General features: G+C 31.9%; 1 protein-coding gene across 5 annotated transcripts in view; it reads left to right on the top strand.

Moving 5' to 3' along the window:
• LOC148280910 (uncharacterized) overlaps positions 1–22,717 on the top strand; it is a 150,053-nt gene that overhangs the window by 88,700 nt on the left and 38,636 nt on the right. For all 5 annotated transcript variants that reach the window (XM_088227568.1, XM_088227567.1, XM_088227570.1 and 2 more), the window contains exons 3-4: positions 14,681–14,886; positions 22,575–22,710. In XM_088227568.1, coding sequence (XP_088083694.1) covers positions 14,681–14,886; positions 22,575–22,710 — 342 coding nt within the window. The remainder of the gene's footprint in view (positions 1–14,680; positions 14,887–22,574; positions 22,711–22,717) is intronic.

Genomic DNA, 22,717 nt, shown 5'->3' on the forward strand with positions numbered 1-22,717 from the left:
TTATATACAAATAACGCTATTAATAATATGATAATTAACAAAATTTTCATGCAGTTTTATACAGTGCGTATTTATGTTTATATTTCATTTATCTAGACCTTTCTTATTTATATTTAAAAACGCACAATAAAAGAAGCACAAGTTTATGTGGCCACTTTACACACTTTGGAACATTCACCATTTTGCTTAAGTTCGAACATTTATATTTCTTCCATTCTTCTATTTGTTGATTTTAGTGAAGTTGAAGAACTGAAACCTTTATTGTTGTGAAGAGATTCATCTGACTGAATTATTTCACATACTAGGCAATGCCTGAAAACAGTTTTCCAATTTTTAAACTTCTTCTTGGACCAGTTGGTTTTATTACAATATTTGAGTTTGTCCAAATGTTTGTGGACAAAAGACTGAATTTCACCCCGTCGGGAGTCATTAAGATCAACAATTTACAACAGGGATGGAGAACATTTTAGAGAAAAGAATGTGAAAGTCTAGACATTTACAGTGCTTATGACCTGTCATTGGCTGGTTTCAGTGGCCACTTTACACACTGTGTAACATTCACTATTTTGCTTATGTTTGAACATTCATATTTCTTCAATACTTCCATCTGTGTATTTTAGTGGAGTTAAATAGCTGAAACTTTTATTGTTGTGAAAAGATTCATTTTGTAAACAGATACAAAAAAAATTGTTTTGTGCGAAAAGCACAAACGGAAAATAAACGAAACAAAATACCTCACCAGAAAAGAGAACCCTTTTCCCTTGGTGTGGGATTACATGTTAATTAAAACACAATGAAAATGCTATTAAATAAATAAAGGTTATGAAACGGAGCACTAAGCACAGTAATTGCTAATAAAAATATGTCAATCGGAGCTAAACTGGCAGTGCATGACGGAGTTTTAGTCCCAACACTAATATATGGAAGTGAAACATAGAACTAGCAGAGGAAGGATGAAAACCGAGTGAAGGTGGTTGAAATGCAATCTCTTTGACGAATGTGTAGAAAATCAATGTATAACAGGGTTACGAATGATGAAATCAGGCGAGATTGATCGAATCTGAGTCAAGTATAACTGATAAGATTAAGAAAGGGTCTCTGCGATAGTTTGGTCATGTAGAACGAATGGACGACGAAAGAATGGTAAAAAAGGATATATGGCTAAAATGAACGGTTACGTGAGACGAAGATGACCAAGGAAGACGTGGCATGATCAGATAAACCAAAATCTTAAATCTGGTCATGTCAAAAGCAGACAGAACGGAAGGGCATGTATGGCAAGATGTATGAATATGAAAGAAGCTAGGAATATATGCCAGGATAGACGTGTGTGGCGGTCCATTCTCTCGGCCTACCCCTACGGAAAAATAGCATAATGGTAGTAGTAGTAGTAGTAAGGTTATAAAATATAACATTTATGTATATATATGCATATAACGTGTTAAAAAAAGAATGTTTCGAGTTACTAACGAAAAGAATATAAATATACAAAACATATTTGATTTTTTTTATGAATTACTGAAATATGTTAAAGAACTAGCAATAGTCGGCGATAGCCATGGTAGGGAATTGCACCAGCAAAAACTAGATAAATTTAACCAAAAAAATAAAGTAATAATTAAATAATAATCAATAATTGAATCAACTGTTCCTCAAGTGCACAGTTTATGTTACGTTTTGGTTCTTTTACTGTGCGTTTTATAATATAAATAATAAAAATGTACATAAATTAATTTAAAACATAAATAGGTAGTGTTTAAAACTGACTAAAAATTTTTTTATTATTTCTGTTAGTCTTCTTTGTTTATTCTCAAATATAAAAATATTTAAAAAAAAGTATATTGTTAAGTGTCCTCGTCACGAGTAACCAGTGAGGTCACATTATTATTATTATTAATTATAGTTTTTCAGACAAAAAAAATGAATAAATAAATAAATAAGTACCCACCCTTACTTTACAGGACCGAGTGGATTGGCACGATACCGCACATGACAGACTCAATCAACCACTTTCAGGATTATAATATATAAGATACAGTTCCCCGTGTGAAAAAAAACAGAATCCTGCACGAGTCTTTTCGACCCGAAGGCTGCCCTCGAGTAAAAGTTCTGAATAAGGAAATCGAGTGGAGGTGAATTCGCCTCATAGTGTTGTGATTGGCGCGTTTTCTTACCACGTTTTAGGTCTTGGGTTCGATTCCAGGGAATGTCGACATAAAATATTGATTGTAAAAGTGGTTCTATACTGCAGCATTTCATGTTTATAGACTAGTAACTAAGCCTAAGGCTGAGGGGTATGTTGATGATGATGAACAATCTTTCTTTGTTGAGGTCTGTTGTTTCATATTTTTAATATTATTCATTTAAACAATATTTTGAGTTAGTCCAAATTTTTCAAGGACTGGATTCAACTCCCTGGGGAGCTGTTTATATTAACATATTACAACAAAGATGAAGAACATTTAAATGTAAAGAACATCAAAATATTGATAAATCCACCTGGTCCATGAAGAAGTATGGAAATTGAAAAAATATCATTTTCAGGCGTTGCCGAGTATGTAGGTGAAATAATTCAATTAGATGAATCTCACCCGCATAAATAAAAGTTTCAGCTCTATAACTTCACAAACATCAACATATGAAAGAATTGAAGGAATAAAGATGTTCAAATAAATGTTCTTCATTTCTGTTGTAATATTTTAATATAAATAGCTCCCCAGGGAGTTGAATCCAGTCCTTGTCTACAAAAATTTGGACAAACTCAAAATATTGTTGATAAATCCACCTGGTCCACGAAGAAGTATAGAAATTGAAAAAATAACATTTTCAGGCGTTGGCTAGTATGTAGGTGAAATAATTCAATAAGATGAATCTCACCCGCATAAATAAAGGTTTCAGCTCTTTTACTCCACAAACATCAACAGATGAAAGAACTGAAGGAATATAGATGTTCAAATATAGGCAGAATGGTGAATGTTTCACGGTGTGTAAAGTGGCCACTTAAACCACCCATTGACAGGTCATAAGCCCTGTAGATGCCTAGACTTCCATATTACCTTCTCTGAAATGTTCTTTATCTCTGTTGTAATATGTTAATTATTAATATTATATTGAAAATTCTGTAAGTTAAGTGAAAAATAGTTTGATATTTTTTTACTGCGTACAGCGTACTGCTTATTCCAAGTTACTACCGATATTCGCTACATGAAAATGTGGTTTTATCGCGGTTACGATTTTCCATATTCCAAACAATTTCAATTTGTTACGGTTACTCGTGAAACAAAAGGAAAATTAAAACAAACGTTAAATTTCTAGAGTTTTAAAATTGTTGTCTTAAAATGTGAAACCAGCTAAATTACAAAAGAAATTAGTCACATTATATTTGATAAACTTGGTAAACAATTAAATGTGAGAAAATTCCGCTTACTTTTATTTGCTCTTACTGGTGAATAAAGCACTGTAAACTGCTGCCTATGTTTTTAGTTTGTTACATGAACAAGCTAATCATTTTTGCGCTACAAATCCAATCTAATGTAAAAACGTACTTGTATAAGTTGATCATTACTTATATTATATGCGTATTATTATATTCGTATTTACATGTTTTGGTACCTTTATTTTAAATTCACTTTGATTACACTGGTCAACACGTTTTTATCCTGTTTTCAAATAATTATTCGGCATTTCTCCATCACCCACAGAATTTCGTCAAAGCCATGGACAATACTCCTAGTTTCATGTACCTCAAACAGAAGTTTCCGAAAATTAGCTGTGCAAAAATTGAAGAGGAAATATTTGTGAGTTCACAAATACAATCACTAATGCATGATGAAAAGTTTAAGAAACAATTCAATTCGCTAGAGAAAGCAGCTTGGCAAGCATTCAAAAATTTTACTCACAGTTTCTAGGTAAGTCAGAATGTTTAAATATCGCGCAGTTAAGAATATAAAAAGTAATCAATATTCAAAATTATAAATGCCTGTACCTTGGAAACCTTGTGTGATGGAGAAAAGGAGACATCATATTTTTATTCAGAAAAAAAATATAATCAGAATCGTATATTTTTCTTTCTGATTCAGTAAAAGTTTTTTTTGGAAAACAGGCAGGCAGCCTTTGATGTTCTGCCTTTATTAGTAGGTTCCTGTTTTTTACATACTTAAATTAAATTATAGAATGAAATTTTAGATTTTTTGACCGTTGTAAGATAAATAAAATTATATTGAACAAATTATTCTCTTCTGAAACCAGTATTTGCTGGAAATTATTTTTTCGGGGTTCAAGGAGCTAGAAACGATAGTGCTTCCAGTGATGACCCCGTAAATGGGTGTCAGGATTGAGTTCATATATCTCATGCAGGGGGCAATCAATGTGACTCTTTCGAGTCTCCTTTCTTATTTCTTTTTCCTTAAGTTACTTCTAGTACTTCTATTTTATCATGATAGGATACCTTTACAGCAAGAAAAGGATTTTAGTAACACGTCTTTGTACTTTTCCAATAGTTCACAGCTCCATATTGGCTTTCTTATTGGAATATACATATACACAAACAACCATCTCATTTGGCTGCCAACTCCAGTGTGCTTAGTCCGCGTCCCATAGTTTTGATATAATATGACTTTACTAATATGTTCACAGTTAAAGCACTATATTGATCACTTGTCAGTCCTCTTTTAGAATATGCCTGTATGATTTGGTTTCTCTTCTATATTGGCCGGATAAATCATATCGAATCGGTGCAACATCGTCTGCTTAGAAAAGTAGCATGGATAATCATCCATGCTACTTTTCTAGTGTAGTGTCCCATCTTGAGGCCAATCGGCCTCAAGATGGGACACTACACTCAAGTAGAAATGGAGTCAATGTTAAAAATCTCAAGTCTACAAAAACGTAAAAATAACATTGACTATATTTATGTTAAATTCACTAAATGGCTTAAGCAATGTACTATCGTTACTGGAACAAGTGGCTTTCAATGTATCAATCCGCTGGTTACTAAATAATAATGTGCTGTTCCTTGATCAACACGGCACAAACTATGGCTTGTATGCACCAATGTCCCGATTATGTCACATTATTATCTCAAGACAAGATCTGAACTCTTTTGGTGTAAGTCTTTCTAGATTTAAACAATCACCAATTTAAACCAGATCTTGTCTTGAGGTGGTAATTATTCTTAAATCTTTTGTCCAGTTTTGATTTTATTTATTTGTATTTTATTCAATTGTGCCTGTTTGTAAGTCCGTTGATAAATAAATATAATCTGCCGTCGAACTATTAACATTTGACGTCAAAAAAGGCAAAAAACTCATTTTTAGTAAAGTATGTAAGCGTGCGCAGTAAAAGAGGATGCGCAGTCTGACTTTTCTTCCTACAAAAATATTCCTATATTTTCTCCTTGGAGAGCACAAGAGTAATGCTATTTTTCAGATATTAGAAATTTATCCTTCCAGTGATCTTATTGTTTTGTTTTTTTTTTTATAAATTGTCTTTTCTAGGAGCTACGACTATCCAAAAACCTATAAAAGTGCGTAGTTTTATCTGCCGTTTTTAGACTTATGTTTTTTTTTTTTTGCACAACAGGCCAGGAGGCCCAATCACAGTGGTGAATTACATCACAGAACACCCAGGCTTGAGAAAAATCACATTATCATTTTTGTTTTCTCACCAGGAATCGAACCCGGAACCTTCCGTGCGTAAGTCAAGCGTCTTGACCACTACGCCATGGAGGCCGCCAATACAAATATAATAACAATTTTCAAAAAAAAAAAAAAGTTTCCCATACAAAATAAAACAATAAAATCAGTTAGTTTTATTGTGCGGAAAACGGGAATGCAAGTCCTCAATTATGTCAATTTTAGCCAAGCATAATCGATCCGAAGCGCAGTTCTCTTTTTCACACAGTATTTGTAGAGGTATCTGCAAGTGAGGGAAATAAATACTGTATTTAAATACCTTTTAATTAAATTCATCCACCGCGTAATTATATAAGGCTTACTACATGACAGTTATAAAAATTTTTGGGCGTGATTTTGTTGCTAATATTTATTTTTATTAAATTAACGATGAGATGGGTTAAGGTCTAGTGGTTGTCCTGGACTCCGGATCAAGAGCTCTGAGACTCACTTGCCCCTGCACTTAACTTGTTTCACGGTTAGCAACTCGATTATTTACTTCTAAAAGAAATTAATAATTATTATTATAATAATAACAGTTTATTAACAAAATTACAATATCTTTATCTACTACATTTTTTTATGGTAATAGATATTTCTAGACCACGTGTAGTATGTAGGTAGGACTACGGTTAGTAGGGTAAGGTAGGTTAGGTAAGTAGGACTAACTAGGTACGACCTGTTTTACCCCCAAATTTGAAATATTTCTGTTTTTCTTAAAACGGAAAATTTATTTGAGAAAAATACTTATTTATACTTCACGTTATGTGTCCGGGCGAATTTTTTATTTGATTATGTTTGGACTTATTTAGTCCATTAAACAACAATAAATATATATTTATATGTATATATAGGTTAGGGTGGGCCGATATTTTTTTTCTTCCGAATTTTGAAATAAAAGGGGTCTAAATAGTTGCCTTTTGGATTATTTGCAATGCAAAAAATATCAAAAAAAATATTTGATACTACTTTTGGCCCTCAACCAGTACTTTAAGTTTTTGAAAAAGTCGATTTTTTGCACTAAACCGGCTGTCGTTTTGTATTTAAGTAAGAAAAGCAGTCCAATAAAATTTTATAATGTGCATTAAATCTTATTAAATAAGCATCTTAGGGCGTGAGTTGCACTTTGTTTTGTAATAAATGAGTAGGATTGTTTTAATGAGCCATTGTTTTCGTCAATATTCGCCAGGCGCTCGATGGAATCAGTTGCGCGGAGTGTAAACTTTTTGCATTTCGGTAGTTTTAAATCGTGTTCGAATTTGTAATGTGATTTAGTTATATATTTACTAAAAAAAAATATTTTATCAATATAGATAATTAACAAAATGTTCAGACAGTAATAAACTTCAAACCTCGGTTGAGTGCCAAAAGTAATGTGGAATATTTTTTTATAATTTTCACATTCAATATGATCCAAAATGCAACTTTTTAAATCCTTTACACTTTCATGTCGAATAAAATAAAAAACTTCATACATCATCGGCCTACTCTAATATAGGTGAAATTGAAATAAAATACAACTAATAAAAGTTAAGACTAGGACATTTTTTTATTATTAATAGTAACAACTGATCGATATTGGAAAGATATTTGGCAGAATACTGATTAAGAGAGTAAGAAAAGTGACTTAAGAGTGTGAAATATACAAAGTGGATTTATGAATGGAAGAGGATGTATGAATCAAATATTTGCTCTGCAAAATATGACAGAAAAGTTTCTAGCTAAACGCCAGAAACTTTTCTGCGCATTTGTAGATCTGCAAAAGGTATTTGATAGAGTTGACAGAGAAAATTTGTGGAAGGTTTTATCAGAGTATGGAGTAAATAGTAACCTGACAAGGACCGCACAGCATGTGTCAAGGTGAATGAGCCATTCCGAAGTGGTTTAACATTTCTAAAGGAGACAAACAGGGGTGTGTAATGTCACCATGGTTGTTCAATATATACATCTATAACTGTATGAAAGAACTGAAAGATTAAAAAATGGGAGCAAAAATGAGTAGTATAACTGTTTACTGACTTCTGTATGCTGATGATGCCATGTGTCTTGCTAGCAGCATAGAAGACCTGCAATTCTTGGTAACAAAAGTCTACGATGTATGCAAGAAAAACGATTTGCTTATGAATGTTGATAAATCGAAAGTGATGGTTTTTAAAATGGATGAAAACATAACTTAATATAAGATCAATGTGAACAGAAATATTTCGAATCAGGTCAAAGAATTTGTGTATCCGATAAGTATGTTTACTAGGGATGGAAAGACTGAGAAAGATATTGAAAGAAAAGTGAGTGCCGGGAACAGGGTGAACGGTGCACTGAAATGAACTTTGGCAAACAAATGTTTATTGCAGGAAGCGAAACTAGCAGTTCACAATGGAGTTCTAGTGCCATCTCTGGTGTATGAGAGCGAAGTAAGGAATTGGAAAAATAATTATGAAAGTGGGTTGAATGCTGTTGAAATGCGATCCCTTAGGTGAATGTGTGGTAAAACGATGTATGATAGATGCACAAATGTCGAGATCCATGAACTGTGTAAGGCTGAGACATGCTAACATGCGACAGGATCAAGATAGGGGTGCTGCGTTGGTTTAGACGTGTAGATCAAATGGACAGCGAAAAAACGGCTTATAGGATCTACGATGCAAATGTTGATGGATGCAGAAAACGGAGAAGACCGAGAAAGACATGTCACGATCAAGTCCATCAGATACTTGAAGATGGACATGTCAAGAGTAGAAATAATCGGCGTGCGTGCATGGGAAGATGTATGAGTGTAAAAGAAGCGAGATCTGATGCAAAGACAGAGTGATATGGCGTTCAATCATCTCTCCCTACCCCTACGGAGAAACGCCGTGACGGTTTGTTTGTTTGTTTGAATAGTAACTACCTAAAGACATTTTATTGATGTTTAAATCTAGAAAGACCCACACTAAAAAAGTCCACAGTGCGACACAATCGCGACATTGGTACATGCAAGCATAGTTTGTGCTATGCTTATCAAGGAACAGCACATTAATATTTTGCAACCTGCAGATCGCAGTGGTTGGCGCCTTTGTCTACCGTTCTTGAGGTTCTGGGTTTGATTCCTGGCCGGTTAAAGGTAAAATAAAGGTTTTTAATGTAGTTCTACGATGCAATAGCAGAAATGATCGAATTGGGAAATGACGATGGTGATGACGATACATTATCAAGTATTTTTAAGTAACAACACAGGTCTTTAGAAGGCAAATTAAAAGGGGTATGTTTATAACATGACTATGAGTGTAACGAAGCAGTAACAGAAGCGTATTAGAACACGCTCAGTTTGCGGCAGTAAGTCTGACATGAAACGGCGTCCTACTAAGATCCTTCTGACACGAGACCATACTATAACGTTTCAAGACATTATGTACGCGTACACATCACGTTTATACTGGGAAAGTCAAGTATCAGAAGGGCTAGTTGGAGCGATAGTCCGTGAGGGGTCTTAAAATAATATATCGGTCGTGTCCGGGAGTAATTTATAGTGAGATGGACTAAGGTGGGTAGTGGGTACACCTGCAGATAGTCAATACACAGGTATAAAAATGTTTACAATCTGAGGGAAGATAATATTAAAATCTTAACATTTATCTATATTGACATATTACAACAGAGATGAAGAACATATAAGAGAAGATAATATAGAAGTCTAGGCATCTACAGGGCTTATGACCTGTCAATGGCTGGTTTAAGTTGCCACTTTACACACTGTGTAACATTCACCATTCTGCCGATAATTTTTAATTTTTTATTTATTATTATTTTTTTTTTTCAATAAACATAATAATAAAACAGAGTATTCAAAAAATTAAGCATATTTACAAATCAATGAAATACATATTAATAGAAAAATTGTAAACAAAAAATCCCACAAAGGCATGGCCTGTTCGTGGGTATACAAGAAAATGTCAATGAATTTTTGCTCCTATAGTAAATAATGGACAGTTTTAATATTTTTGTACAACATAAGAAAGAAAAAATAAAATATTCTGTAATATATAATATGGTATTTTTTTTATAGTAATTAAAAAAGGAAATATTTTTTTTTTAAAAACACAAAAATATTCCTTATTATTAAAGGGCAACAAAATAAATCATAGAAAAAAAGAGTTCATATTTGAACATCTATATTCCTTCAATTCTTTTATCTGTTGATGTTTGTGAAGTTAAAGAGCTGAAACCTTTATTTATGCGCGTGAGATTCATATAATTGAATTTTTTCACCTACGTCCTACATACTAGGCAACGCCTGAAAAAAATTTTTTTTTTTATTTCTATACTTCTTCATGGACCAGGTGGATTTATCAACAATATTTATTTATTTATTTAACTTTTTGTACATAACGTTATTTGTACATTGGCGGGCTTATTGCCAAATGGCAATTTCTTCAAATAGAAATAAACGTATTTGTTTATAAATTACCTTAAATCAAAACTTTTACTCAATGGGAAAAAGGAAAAAAGCGGAAAGGGGAAAAAGGAAAGGAGGAGAGATTAAGGAAGAAAAAGGAGATGTTTCTTCAGACGTGATTTAAACAGAGATAATGTAGTAACATCTTTGATGGTGGATGGGAGATGATTCCACAGTCGAGCCGCATGGACACTATATGAGTTAGAGAAGAAAGAGGAATTGTGTATGGATATTAAGAGAGTGCCTTGAGAATGAGAACAAAGAGGTAAACCATGAACTGATAATTTTGAGTTTGTTCTTCATCTCTGTTGTAATATGTTAATATAAACCGCTCTCCAGGGGGTTGAATCCAGCCCTTGTCTACAAAAATTTGGACAAACTCAAAATATTGTTGATTTATCTACATATTATATTTTTGTATAAATATTACGTATTGTCTTTCGTAAATATTTTAAAAAGAAAAAATATTCTTATCAGGTCTCCGTATTATATCACACGTATAATTATACGCCTACACGCACCCAGAAATGCAAAGTCATAAATAATTTCAGAAATAAAGATGTTCAAACATCAGGAAAGAAAAATAACCGGGTTGTTATCACGTGGATCCGAAATTCGAACCTCGCTTTACCGCAACTTTATTCCCGTTCTTCTATACGAGTTGTTTACAATTCGTCAAAAGTGGTCTCCTTAATTGAAAGGTTCCAGTAAATCATGAGAAAACAAGTATTTATCTTAGTAAAACTGGAAAAAAATGGTTTTAATTTTATAACATATTTTTTTGTTAATTAGAAAATATACTTAAATGTGTACACATTTGTAAAGTATATTAATATAATATATTATGCTATTAAAATTCCCAATAATTTTTATATAAAACTCATTTTGTGACAATATCGCAATCTTACAACTTGCACGTAATACGTTTTCCCCCTTAATACGTAAGGGGGAAAATCCAGCCTTAGGGAGAAAATCCAGCCAGTCTGCAAGCATTTGAACATACTGAAACATTGTTGAATTACTACCTGGTAAAAGAAGAAGTATAAAAATTGGAAAATTGTTTTCAGGCGTTGCCTAGTAGGTGATTCGGTTCAGCCGGATGAATCTCACCCACGTGATAAAGGTTTCAACTCTTTTACTTTGCAAAAGTCAACAGATGGAAGAGTTGAGGAAATGTGGATGTTCAAACATGGGCAAAATGGTGAATGTTACACAGTGTGTAAAGTGCCTACTTAAACCAGCCAATGACAGGTTAAAAGCCCTGTAAATGCCTAGACTTCCATATTCCCTTCTCAAAAATGTTTTCCCTCTGTGTTGAAATAAATTTAAATTAAGGAGCTTTTCATCGATCGCCTGATACAAAAAACGTGGACACCTATTTGTATATTTTACTGTTTGAAAGACTGAAAAATCTATAATAGCGAAAACATTTCAGTTAGAAGTGAGGCTGTCGCATTTTTAAAGATTGTCGACCATTCTGATTTTTTTATAAGAATATTTATTTTTTTGTTACTCCATTTATTATTTTGGTTTACAAAACATGTTAATTTTATTTATATTAAATAAAGATATAAAGGTTACAATAATAATATTCTAGAATACGAATTATCGTTATTTTTATTGTCATTATAAATCACTGCAATGGTAATCCAATCCCAGCGTAAATAGATCACCTGATCCACAAAGGTAAGGTGATCAGTCTCACGCTTCATGACCCATTTCAATGACAGTGAAATATTGTAGCAAAAACCACATTTTTAACAAATATTTCTTGTCGACCTTGCCAGGAATTTCTTTTTCCGGATTTTCCCCTAAAGCTACTCTTTGAAAACACTCGTACGGGATTCTTATTCTATTTCACACGCAAAATATTGTATTCTTTATTCTGCCTAGACTCGAGAGTCAGAATAAAAAATATCAACGGAACCGTCAGATAAGCACATACCTCGTCATCAAACTATTGTTTTATCGGTTAAGACTGCGGTCTCATAAAAGTAAAGGAATCGTATGATTTAGCCATTTTATAACGCTGTTACGAAGTTAAATATTTTAACTGTTTTGTTTTTTCAAAGCGATTATTGAAGGCAAGATTTTAAGTAGAAAAACAGTAAGAAAAATACAAAACAAATAGAATTTCAAATACTTGTATTTCTTTTCTACAACAAAATTATTTTATTCAATTTATCATATTTAAATCATTTGAATACATGTTTCTTTAATATTAAGCCAATATATTAATTTGTTTTGAATCTTGAAAAAGGGTACACATAAACATTTTACTATGTGAGATTTCATAGTTACAATGTACACATATTAAATTTAATAGTTATTTAACATGTACGTTTTAAAGCGTTTTAAAGCTACAAGACTTTTTGTGATGTTAGCCATCATATTATATTTATCATATTTTGTAAATGTTATTAACTATCAAATATCTAAATTCAGTAAATGGGGTCTAGAATTTTAACCGTCCATGCTCTCAGTAAATGCAAGACTTGTTGTTATCTTACTTCTTTTATTATAATTTGCTTTTTATTTTGTTTTGAAAATATCACTTAAACTTTAAACTACACTGTTAAATAAAAAAAAGTAAAAGGGGGCTAGATTTTTTACTGTCCATGCACTCTGTAGCTGCAAGACGTGCTGTTGTCTAGCTCTTATATATCATAATTGTTATATATTATAATAATTGGAGACGAGGAACTAGAACCCCAACCGTCCGTGCGCTCTGTAGCTGCAAGACGTGCTGGGATATTTATTTACTGTACAACGCCCTTGAGGTGATTTTCACAAAAATGGCGCACAACATTTACATATTTTTTTACCTTATGTTTGAGTTTTGGTTTTTTATTTCTTCATAAATGTTTTTTCCCATTATATGAGAACTAATGTACCAAATTTGGTCTAAATTTAAAGAGGCGTGATTGGCCGGTTACAACGTTGTTACATTTTGTTTATGTAAAACTTTTAAGAATATTTTTTTACATAATTACCTTTAAAAAATATTGTTTTTTATTTAATGCACGTGTAATATTTGTGCGATTTAGAAAAAACGGCGCTTCAGAATGGCTAAATCGTATAATTTCCTTACTTTTTATGAGATCACAGCTTTAACTACATTTCATTTAAATAAATTAAAATATTTTTTAAACTTTTATAACGCAATAAAATAAAACATTCAAGTAGTTTGATTAATTATCATTTTTTAAATAAATTCTTGCTTTCTTCAAGATTTACCCAAACATTACAATTTCGTGATCATTTTTAACAAGATGAAAATAGTTCACCATTAGAAAATGAAAATCAAGTTGGGGTAGACTTGAAAGTTCTGGTTCTATTTCACAAACTAAATTCTTCATCCACTTAGACACAAAAATACATTTAAAAAATTCATTTTTTTTAATATACTCTCACATACTTAAATTTCGTAACCCAAAATATGTATTTAATATTGGTAATAAAATGGCAAGCTGCCATTCTCATTTTTTTTTATTAATATAACTACATTTGCGGACTTACTGCTATAAAATAAAATATAACCGACCAAATACAAATACGTTTCTTTTCAAATACATGTTAAAAAAAAAAACGTTTTTCCTTTCACAATGTTTGAAAATTTAGGGATTAAAAATATTCATTCAATGTCCATCTTTATAAGAAATAAAATACTTAATCGCACAATGTGAAATAAATCATTCTTTAAAAGTTCTAAGAAAATATAAGGAGAGTTTCCGTAAAGAAATAAAAACGTTTTGGTACATCACTTCTTCAAAGTTGAAACTTTATGCGGTTTTTCCTTTACTTTGTTTCCTTCCCCTATTTCTTTTCCACCCTTCCTAGGCAAGCCTCCTCCTATATCTGATATAATGTGATTTTACCTCAGTTTTATTATTATATCGAGATAAGCACAGAATAAAGTTAATAAGAACCAGCATTTTTTTCGTGTTTGTGCAAATGACTGTGTGTGAAATAAAACAAAAATCTTGAGCTACTATTTTTGACTTGATGGCTGCTCTCAGATAAAAATCTTGAATAAGCAAGAGTGGAGATAAGTCCGCCTCGTCGTGTAGTGGTTGACGTATTCGCCTACCATGCTTGAGGTTTCGGAAACATAAGACTGATCATCTTGATTTAATGTATCAAATTATCAAGGCATTAGACAATCAATACAGTACTCTATACATCGCTATGTATGGATAGAAAAAAAGAAATAATTAATTTTATTTCTTAAAAAGTGACAGAAAATTACTTTTGTTTTAATTAAATAGATTTTTATATTAAAAATTTTAAAGTTGATTTTGAGAACAATATGTGGAATTCTCTACATTATTATAAATGTTTCTTCAGAAAAAAAATTTTTGCTCGTTTGTTTATTCAACTTTTTTATAGTTTATAAAATATATTATAAGTACATTTGTGGACTTGTAATTTTAAGCCATATTTTCCAACCAACCAAAAACAGATTGCTTTAAGTTGGTCAAAGTTCGTACGTTACCGATTTTTACAGCTGTTTGTTTGTGGGCAGTTAGTGCTTATACATATTTGTAAAATGGACTAAACATATTACTTTTTTCAGGGGTGGCATGTCTGACTATGGAAGGAGTGATGGTGCCACCTTTAGTCTTGCAGGGTGATACGGTGGAACTCCGCTGCCTCTTCAGGCTGGACAATGACGTCCTGTACTCCGCATCCTGGTACAAAGACCATGAAGAGTTCTATAGATATATTCCTAAGGACAATCCTAAGCATCATACTTACAAGATCGATGGCGCCAAACTTGATGTAAGTATTTTAGTTATTTATTAGAGTTAAATTCAAAAAAAAAAAAAAAAATTATTTAACTTTTTGTACATAATGTTATTTGTACATTGGCGGGCTTATTACCGAATGGCCATTTCTTCTAACTAACCAATTATATTTCAAGTTACAGAACATCTTCAATAGAAGAAAAAAAGATTATAAAGATAAATAAAAATAGAAATAAACGTATTTGTTTATAAATTACCTTAAATCAAAACTATTACTCAATGGGAAAAAGGAAAAAAGAGGAAAGAGGAAAAAAGAAAGGAGGAGAGATTAAGGAAGAGAGAGGAGATGTTTCTTCAGACGTGATTTAAACAGAGATGATGTAGTAACATCTTTGATGGTGGATGGGAGATGATTCCACAGTCGAGCCGCATGGACACTATATGAGTTAGAGAAGAAAGAGGAATTGTGGATGTGTATTAAGAAAGTGCCTTGAGATTAGAACGGAGAGGTAAACCATGAACTGATAAGCGTTGAATTTTTTCACGCAGGTATATAGGAGCGTTAGGATTATGAAGTACATTGAACAAAAGTGAGAGAAGAGAGTATTTAGTACATTGAAAAGAATACCCCCATGTCTATAAAAAAATCACTCATTTTTTTTTCGTAAAAAACATCACCTCTTTATTTGTTTACATTATAAATTTTACTGGTATATTTGTTAACATTAGAAATTCACCCCTACATTTTTTACATTAGAAACTTGACATTTATATCAATATGTTAGGATCAAAAACTTAACATATATTTGTTTACATTAGAAACTTCACCTATATATTTGTTAGGGTTAGAATCGTCACTCGGAAATTTATTTAACTATTTTTATATGAGAAACTTTACTTGTATATTTGTTTACGTTAGAAACATCACTCGTATATTTTTTTACATTAAAATCTTCACCTACGTATATGTTTGCGTTAGAATCTTCACTCTTATATTTATTTCACGGTTTTTACATAAGAAACTATCGCAGTCTATTTGTTTACATAAAAAAAACTTCACTCGCATATTTTTATGCATAAAAAATGTTGTCGGTATATTTTTTTACTAAAAAAGCTGAATTATTGCTATTGGAGCACAGATGAAGCTTTTTTTAAAGTGATAAGAAGTGCTAGTTGTAGCAAATATTACAAAAATTATAAAATGGAACATGATGGAACAGCATGCCATATTTGCCTAAGCCTATAGAAAAACACCGCAATTGTAGTAATAATAACAAAAGAGCTGATTTAATTCATATTTGAATGTATTTTTATAATCGAATTATTCGTTAACTTTTGTAATCGTTACCGGTAATATAATCGATTATTCAATAATCATTTTTTTATAAAATTTAAATCCTTAAATTTGATTTTAAAGGACCATGATTCTTTATTTCAAAACTTCCAACCCAAATAATGAAATTGAAGAAATAATCCAACACGATCCCAAAAACGCTAAAAAGAAAGACTGAACATAACAGAACTTTCTGTCCTAAACTAAAAGCCGAGCTTTGGTTTATCCAACATCAATTGATTTTTATCCATACCGATTATTATAACCATAACAAGCTATTACCATAGTTATCATAAAATCGATCGGATATTGTAATGGTTTGTTAAAAATTATAATATCATTTTCATCCACCATTGCTAATTTCAAATCACAAATTACTTAGATTATACTATCAAATTATCACTTGAAGAAAGTCACACCTGAAATTTAAAAGGAAATGAAATCTACGGTATTCGTAGATGACTTATTTATTTTACACTGAACAACAAACGTTTTTCTTATTTTTTCTTAATAACAATATATTTTGTCAGTACGGTAAATTTCTAATGTCAGGAAACAGTGAAAACGGGTTTTAGACCTTAATTTCTTGACCTTTTCGTTGGAATTATTGCCATTAGTGTGTGCTATTAGAATCTACATGAATCATATAAATTTATTCATGAATTCGCACCAATTTGCCGAGAAACGCGAATTTTAATTTCCTTTTTCTTAATCGTTACATGCGTCTTTGCCTCCATTTGGAAAAATACCCTTCCTATTCTAATGGGCTACATTTTCAAAACAATAAACTAAAATAGTCAAAATAAATTCTAAACATTTGTAAACTAGTGATCAGTCTTACGTTTCCAGTGGCAATCCATGAGCAGTGAAATATCGTCATATAGATCCACTTTTCAAATCAATATTTCCCATTCACGCCCCGAGGGATAGGGAAATATAACTTTTTTTTTACTACTACTACTGTACAGAAAAAAATGCTTATTTTTAGTAGCATAAAAAATACTATTAAATTTATAATTTTGAATTCCCGCAAAAACGGTGATTCCATTGGCAACGCCCCTAATACGTCACGATTCGTGTTTATTTGTTTGTGGCCGTTGAAATTTGTGTAGAACAACATCACAAATCTTGACGTCACAACAGCGAAGGCCAAACACGTCGCGTTTTTCTCCGAACGTATTTTTATTGAATTTCTTTTTTACATTTATGTATTAAAACATTTTTCCACAATATTCATATTGATTTTGAAAACACAATTAATTATTTTTAATCTATTTCATATATTTTTATCGGTACTCGTAGTATGTGATATTTTTCCATTGAACCTGAGACTTGACTTGACTGAGCATGGAAGGCGATCGCATTTTTTTTATTTTTTTTTTTACATTTACATTTTTTTTTTTTTGCACCACAACAGGCCAGGAGGCCTAATTACAGTGGTGAATTACATCACAGAGCACCCAGGCTTGAGAAAAATCACAGTTTTAATTTTTTGTGTTCTCACCGGGAATCGAACCCGGAACCTTCCGTGCGTGAGTCAAGCGTCTTGACCACTACACCACGGAGGCCGCCAACTACGATAGTACGAAGCGGATTCCTCTTCACACGATTTTCTTTTTTAGAATTTTTATCTGGTTCTATTCATACATACTCGTAGAACTGTATTCTTAATTTGCCCTAACAAAATTAATTAATTAATCATGATTCCCGTTTTCAAGCTTAGTGGTCAAAACGCTTGACTCACACACGGAAGGTTCCGGGTTCGATTCCCGGTGAGAAAACATAAATTAAATGTAATTTTCATCAAGCCTGGGTGTTCTGTGATGTAATTCACCACTGCAATTGGGCCTCCTTATCTGTTGTGGTGCAAAAAAATAAATGAAAATGAAACGAAATATTTTGCAACCGGCGGATTGGAACATTGAATGCCACTTGTTCCAGTAACGATGGTACATCAATTAACACATTCAGTAAATTTAACACATTGGGATAACATATCAAACCAGGAACCCTTGAGCAATGGTTCGACATTATAATATGAAACAGGCAATGGTTTCCTAATACCGGATACTTGGAATAACTGCATCCTGACTAAATCTATCCATCATATTGGAGTAAGTTAGTGCCTTGCGTGTTATTATTGGTGCGTGATTAAAATACAAATCTAAATTATAAGGGGAGTGCCTATAGAAACTACGAATTAAAATTTCACGCCGCCTTTTGTATTAAGTTACTTTCTTGACATATAATTTATATATTTATTATAGTAAACATACCGTATTTATATTTATAACACAAGGCATAGGTTAACAATTTAAAGAATCAATACCATTTACAGATTTTACATTCATATTATACATACAGAAAGAGAAGGGAAAAAATCAAACAATACTAAAAAAAGAAACATAAAAATTTAAATTAAATAAAAAGTATATTAAAGGGAGAAAACTTGGTAAACAGCAGTCTCTACTCTCCTCTCATCTTTCTCTGTTTCCATGAACAATTGTAATATTATTTGTTGCAACAGAGAGGGAAAACATTTTCCATAAGGAAATATTGAAGTCTAGGCATTTACAGGGCTTAAAACCTGTCATTGGCTGTTTTAAGTGGCCACTTTACTCACTGTGTAACATTCACTTTTCTGCCTATGTTTAAACGTCCATATTTCCTGAACTCCATTTGTTGACTTTCGTGATGTAAAAGAGCTGAAAATTTTATCACGTGGGTGAGATTCATCTTTCAATTTTTCAATTTGTATACATTTTCTTATACCAGTTAGTTTAAACAAAAATATTTTGAGTATGTTCAAATGTTTGCAGACATGCTGGATTTTCAAGGGAATTATTTAGATCTAAATTTGTTGCAACAAAGAGGGAAAATTTGAAGTCTATGTCAAATCTAAAATATGTTAAATGCAACAATTATGGGGAACAGGAAATCTAAATGACATAAAAAAACACGACCGCAAAATAAAATATTGAAGCTAGTATATGACCTCCCTTATCTAACACCAACTAAAGAATTTGTAAAAAAAAATAAGCAACTAAATGTTTATAAATATTTTTAAGTACAATCTTAAAAATGTATTTATAAGTTAGCCACTGATATCCTGTAGAAAAATAACTTTAACTTTTAAAAAAAATTGTAATAATCACGGACAAAGTACAAGAATATCAGAACAATATCGCATACAAAATTCCAAAACGAGACAAGGACAATCGAGACTAATAACCTAGGCACTGAAATTATACAACAAACAACCAGACAAAGCAAAACAAATGACTCAGACTAACTTTTCAAAAGATGTAAAAAATATCATCATTAACAACAGAGTATGGATAAAAAATCATAGTTAATTTTTGTAAAATGAATGTAATAATCCTTAAATTTAATAAAATCCTTAAATTTAAATAAATTTGAAAAAACAAAAGTCTTCCATAGTCCCATCTCAAAAATGTTTTCCTTTTCTGCTGCAACAAAATCTGATCCAAATAACTCCCTAGGGAGGAAATCTAGCCTGTTTAAAAATATTTGGACATACTCAAAACATTGTTAACTTATATTTATAACATAAATTTTGCAGCAATCAATTTATTAGATTCACCTACCTACTTGTAATAGTTATATATAAAAATCTTCATCATTTCCCTCTCTGCGTCCAATGGTGCATAGATCACTGCATCGGTACTCCCATCACAGCGTATCATCGATCATTCGTAAAATACAAGAAATCGAGAGGTTCAGTTTCACACTTCCGGCGCCCGTTCATAGACTATAAAATATTTCAAAGAAATCCGCCCACTAAATAAAAAATATATTCATCTTTCTTGCTGAGATTCAAATCCTGGACGTCAGATATTAAAGACAAACGCACTTACTAGTACACCATGAAGCAGGTCAATATTCCCTTCAATACTCATTCACCGCTCTATTTTTTTTGCCTCGTCTTTCACAGAAGTAGATTCTTGATTATGGAATAATCTACCCACTATTGTCAGAGACCCCTTTATTTACATTAAAATCACCAATGAAATTACACTTCCTGAATATTTGAGATTTCTTTTTTTTCCCTTTCCCTTCCCTCTTTACCCCGCCCTCTCTTCATACTATAATGTAGAAATTTTTACTCAATTTTTACTTCTTGAAAAATATTATTTTTTAATCAATATTTTGTTTTTTTTTAAAGTTATTTATAAACCAACAATTTGTTCATATACTACTGATTTTCACAAATTGAACGGTTTGGGTAGGTAGGAACACGCTCTAATTCGTATGCATGTAAACTGTATATGTATATTTGTAAACATTAGATCGGCCATCGATTGGAAAATACTCGTTGACATGTCATAAGTCCTGTAAATGCTTATATTTCGGTAATACCGTTTTATAGCAACAAATCACCGACAGTGTATACTTGTAATGTCGTACTTAACATACTCCATTAACTCAGTAAAAGTTATTCCCACATATCGAATATATTTAGTGTAAGGTATTGTACCTATAGAACAAACCTTTTAAACTTTTTTGAAAATGGTAAATGGTAATTAAACTTTTAGTATAATTATTATACGAGACAGTACTTAATGATTCTCCTGTTATTTTTTCATGTACTTTAAATATTTTTTTTATTGCGTTATTTTATATGTTTATATGCCAAGTATTTTTTAATGATGTTATTTGTTCTATTATAAATTGTTTCAGCATTTATTTTGTGAAAAAACATTTTGAATTTCCCCATCCCAACTTCCCGCTCTACCTCGCCGCTACCGAATTGCTTGACTTGAAATCATCTTTATTCAACGTGTCGCCGCGAAAAGAGCGCGATGTCAAATAGCATCCTCTCGCAACAGTATTTTGTAAAAAAAATGTGTGAATTTCACAGAAAATTTGAAAAAGCATGTAACAGTTTTATAAACACTACCATGACAATCAGAATGACATAATTGTCGCATTTATAGCATTTCAGCTGGGGTATTCCTCGGAAACTTGCAGATTTTTTCACGCTTATGCTTGGAAAGATTAATTTCTTCCGGGTGCCATCTACGCGACATTTTCGGCAGAAAACATGTACGGAATCGACACGAACGCGCTGAGCAAGTGGCTATGTGTCCGCGCGTATACACACATGGTGTCAATGGGGCCGTGGACGATGGTGAGGGTAATCCATAGTCCTGCAGAGATAACCTGCACGTGTATCCCTATGACAATGTCTTGGTCCATTGTTCTGTTCTGCAAAATTTTTGTTTACACAAGAACAATAGGCCTGATGCTGAGCGAGATAATATTGTCACCACTATAACCAATAAAATTTCAAACTGTTACCGAGTTGTTTGCATTGACGAATTTCAGAAATCCCCACTTTAAAAAGACGCTTAAGGTTTTATAAAAATATCCATTCAGCCAATTATTTATTAATCTAGACATTTCTGGAGATAATGCGTTATTTAAGTGGATAAGTATCCAAATCTTTTTGTAAATGTCAATATCAATTTTGAAATTTTAATTAGAAATGACGGTTCAGAAAAAATATAAATGATCTACGAAATTAATGGAAAAAAATCGTTTCCTAAAAGTTCTTACCAACTCATTACGGGAGAAAAGATTCAGTGGTTTGTTAACTTAACTAAGTGGATTATATAATCAATCTGTCATTCATTTTCAAAAATTTAAAATCATATTATATTTCCGCAAAGAATCACATTTTTTTTCTATTTAACAAAGAATTAAACGACTTTCATTTCTACGGTAGCAAGGCAATAATTATACTTAACAACATGTAGCCAACTTTACAGAAGAACCAATAAAATAAAATAAATTCTATTGGCGTGATACCATTATGGTTTTTTTATATTTTTTATATTACATTTTTATTAATAAAAAAAACCTTCATTGCGTTTTCTATAAAGTTGGCTTTATGTCTTTTTGTAATAATATTTTGAACTATTTGAATATTCATATGTTTCAAAATATTTTTTTAGACCAACGAATTTTGTCCCCAGGTAAAATAATTTAGTCAAATTTATCTCAACCGCATTAATAAAAGTTTCAGGTGTTTTTTTTTATTTATAACATTTGCAAAATGGTGAATGTTACAGTTAGAGAAGTCACTAAAACCAGTCAACAACATATAATAAGCCTTGTAAATGCCTAGATTTCTTCATCTTTTTCTCAAAATGTTTTCCCTTTCTGATGCAATAAACTTTAAGGAAAATATTTTTATATAAATGGGCATAACTGCTATATTTTATTGTTCTTTGACTGGTTACTTTACTTTCCCTGTAACAAAAAAATACCCAGGTACGCAGAAATTGGAGTGGCAATGCGTCATGCACCGATGAGTGCGGATGATTCAAGTGTGTAATTGATGTAAAACCTTTTGTTGTCTATAGCTCCAGAGGTCTGATGCTCAGACACTAATTCTGCGCGGAGCGCGCCTGCCTGCCAGCGGCCTCTACAGATGTGAAGTGTCCGCAGAAGCTCCATCTTTTACTTCCATCAGTGGCGAAGGAAGGATGGATGTTGTCAGTAAGTA

Source organism: Micrasema longulum, unplaced genomic scaffold (assembly GCF_059751315.1).
Source record: "Micrasema longulum isolate JH-2025_06_02 unplaced genomic scaffold, ASM5975131v1 h1tg000511l, whole genome shotgun sequence".
Classification (NCBI taxonomy): Eukaryota; Metazoa; Arthropoda; class Insecta; order Trichoptera; family Brachycentridae; genus Micrasema; species Micrasema longulum.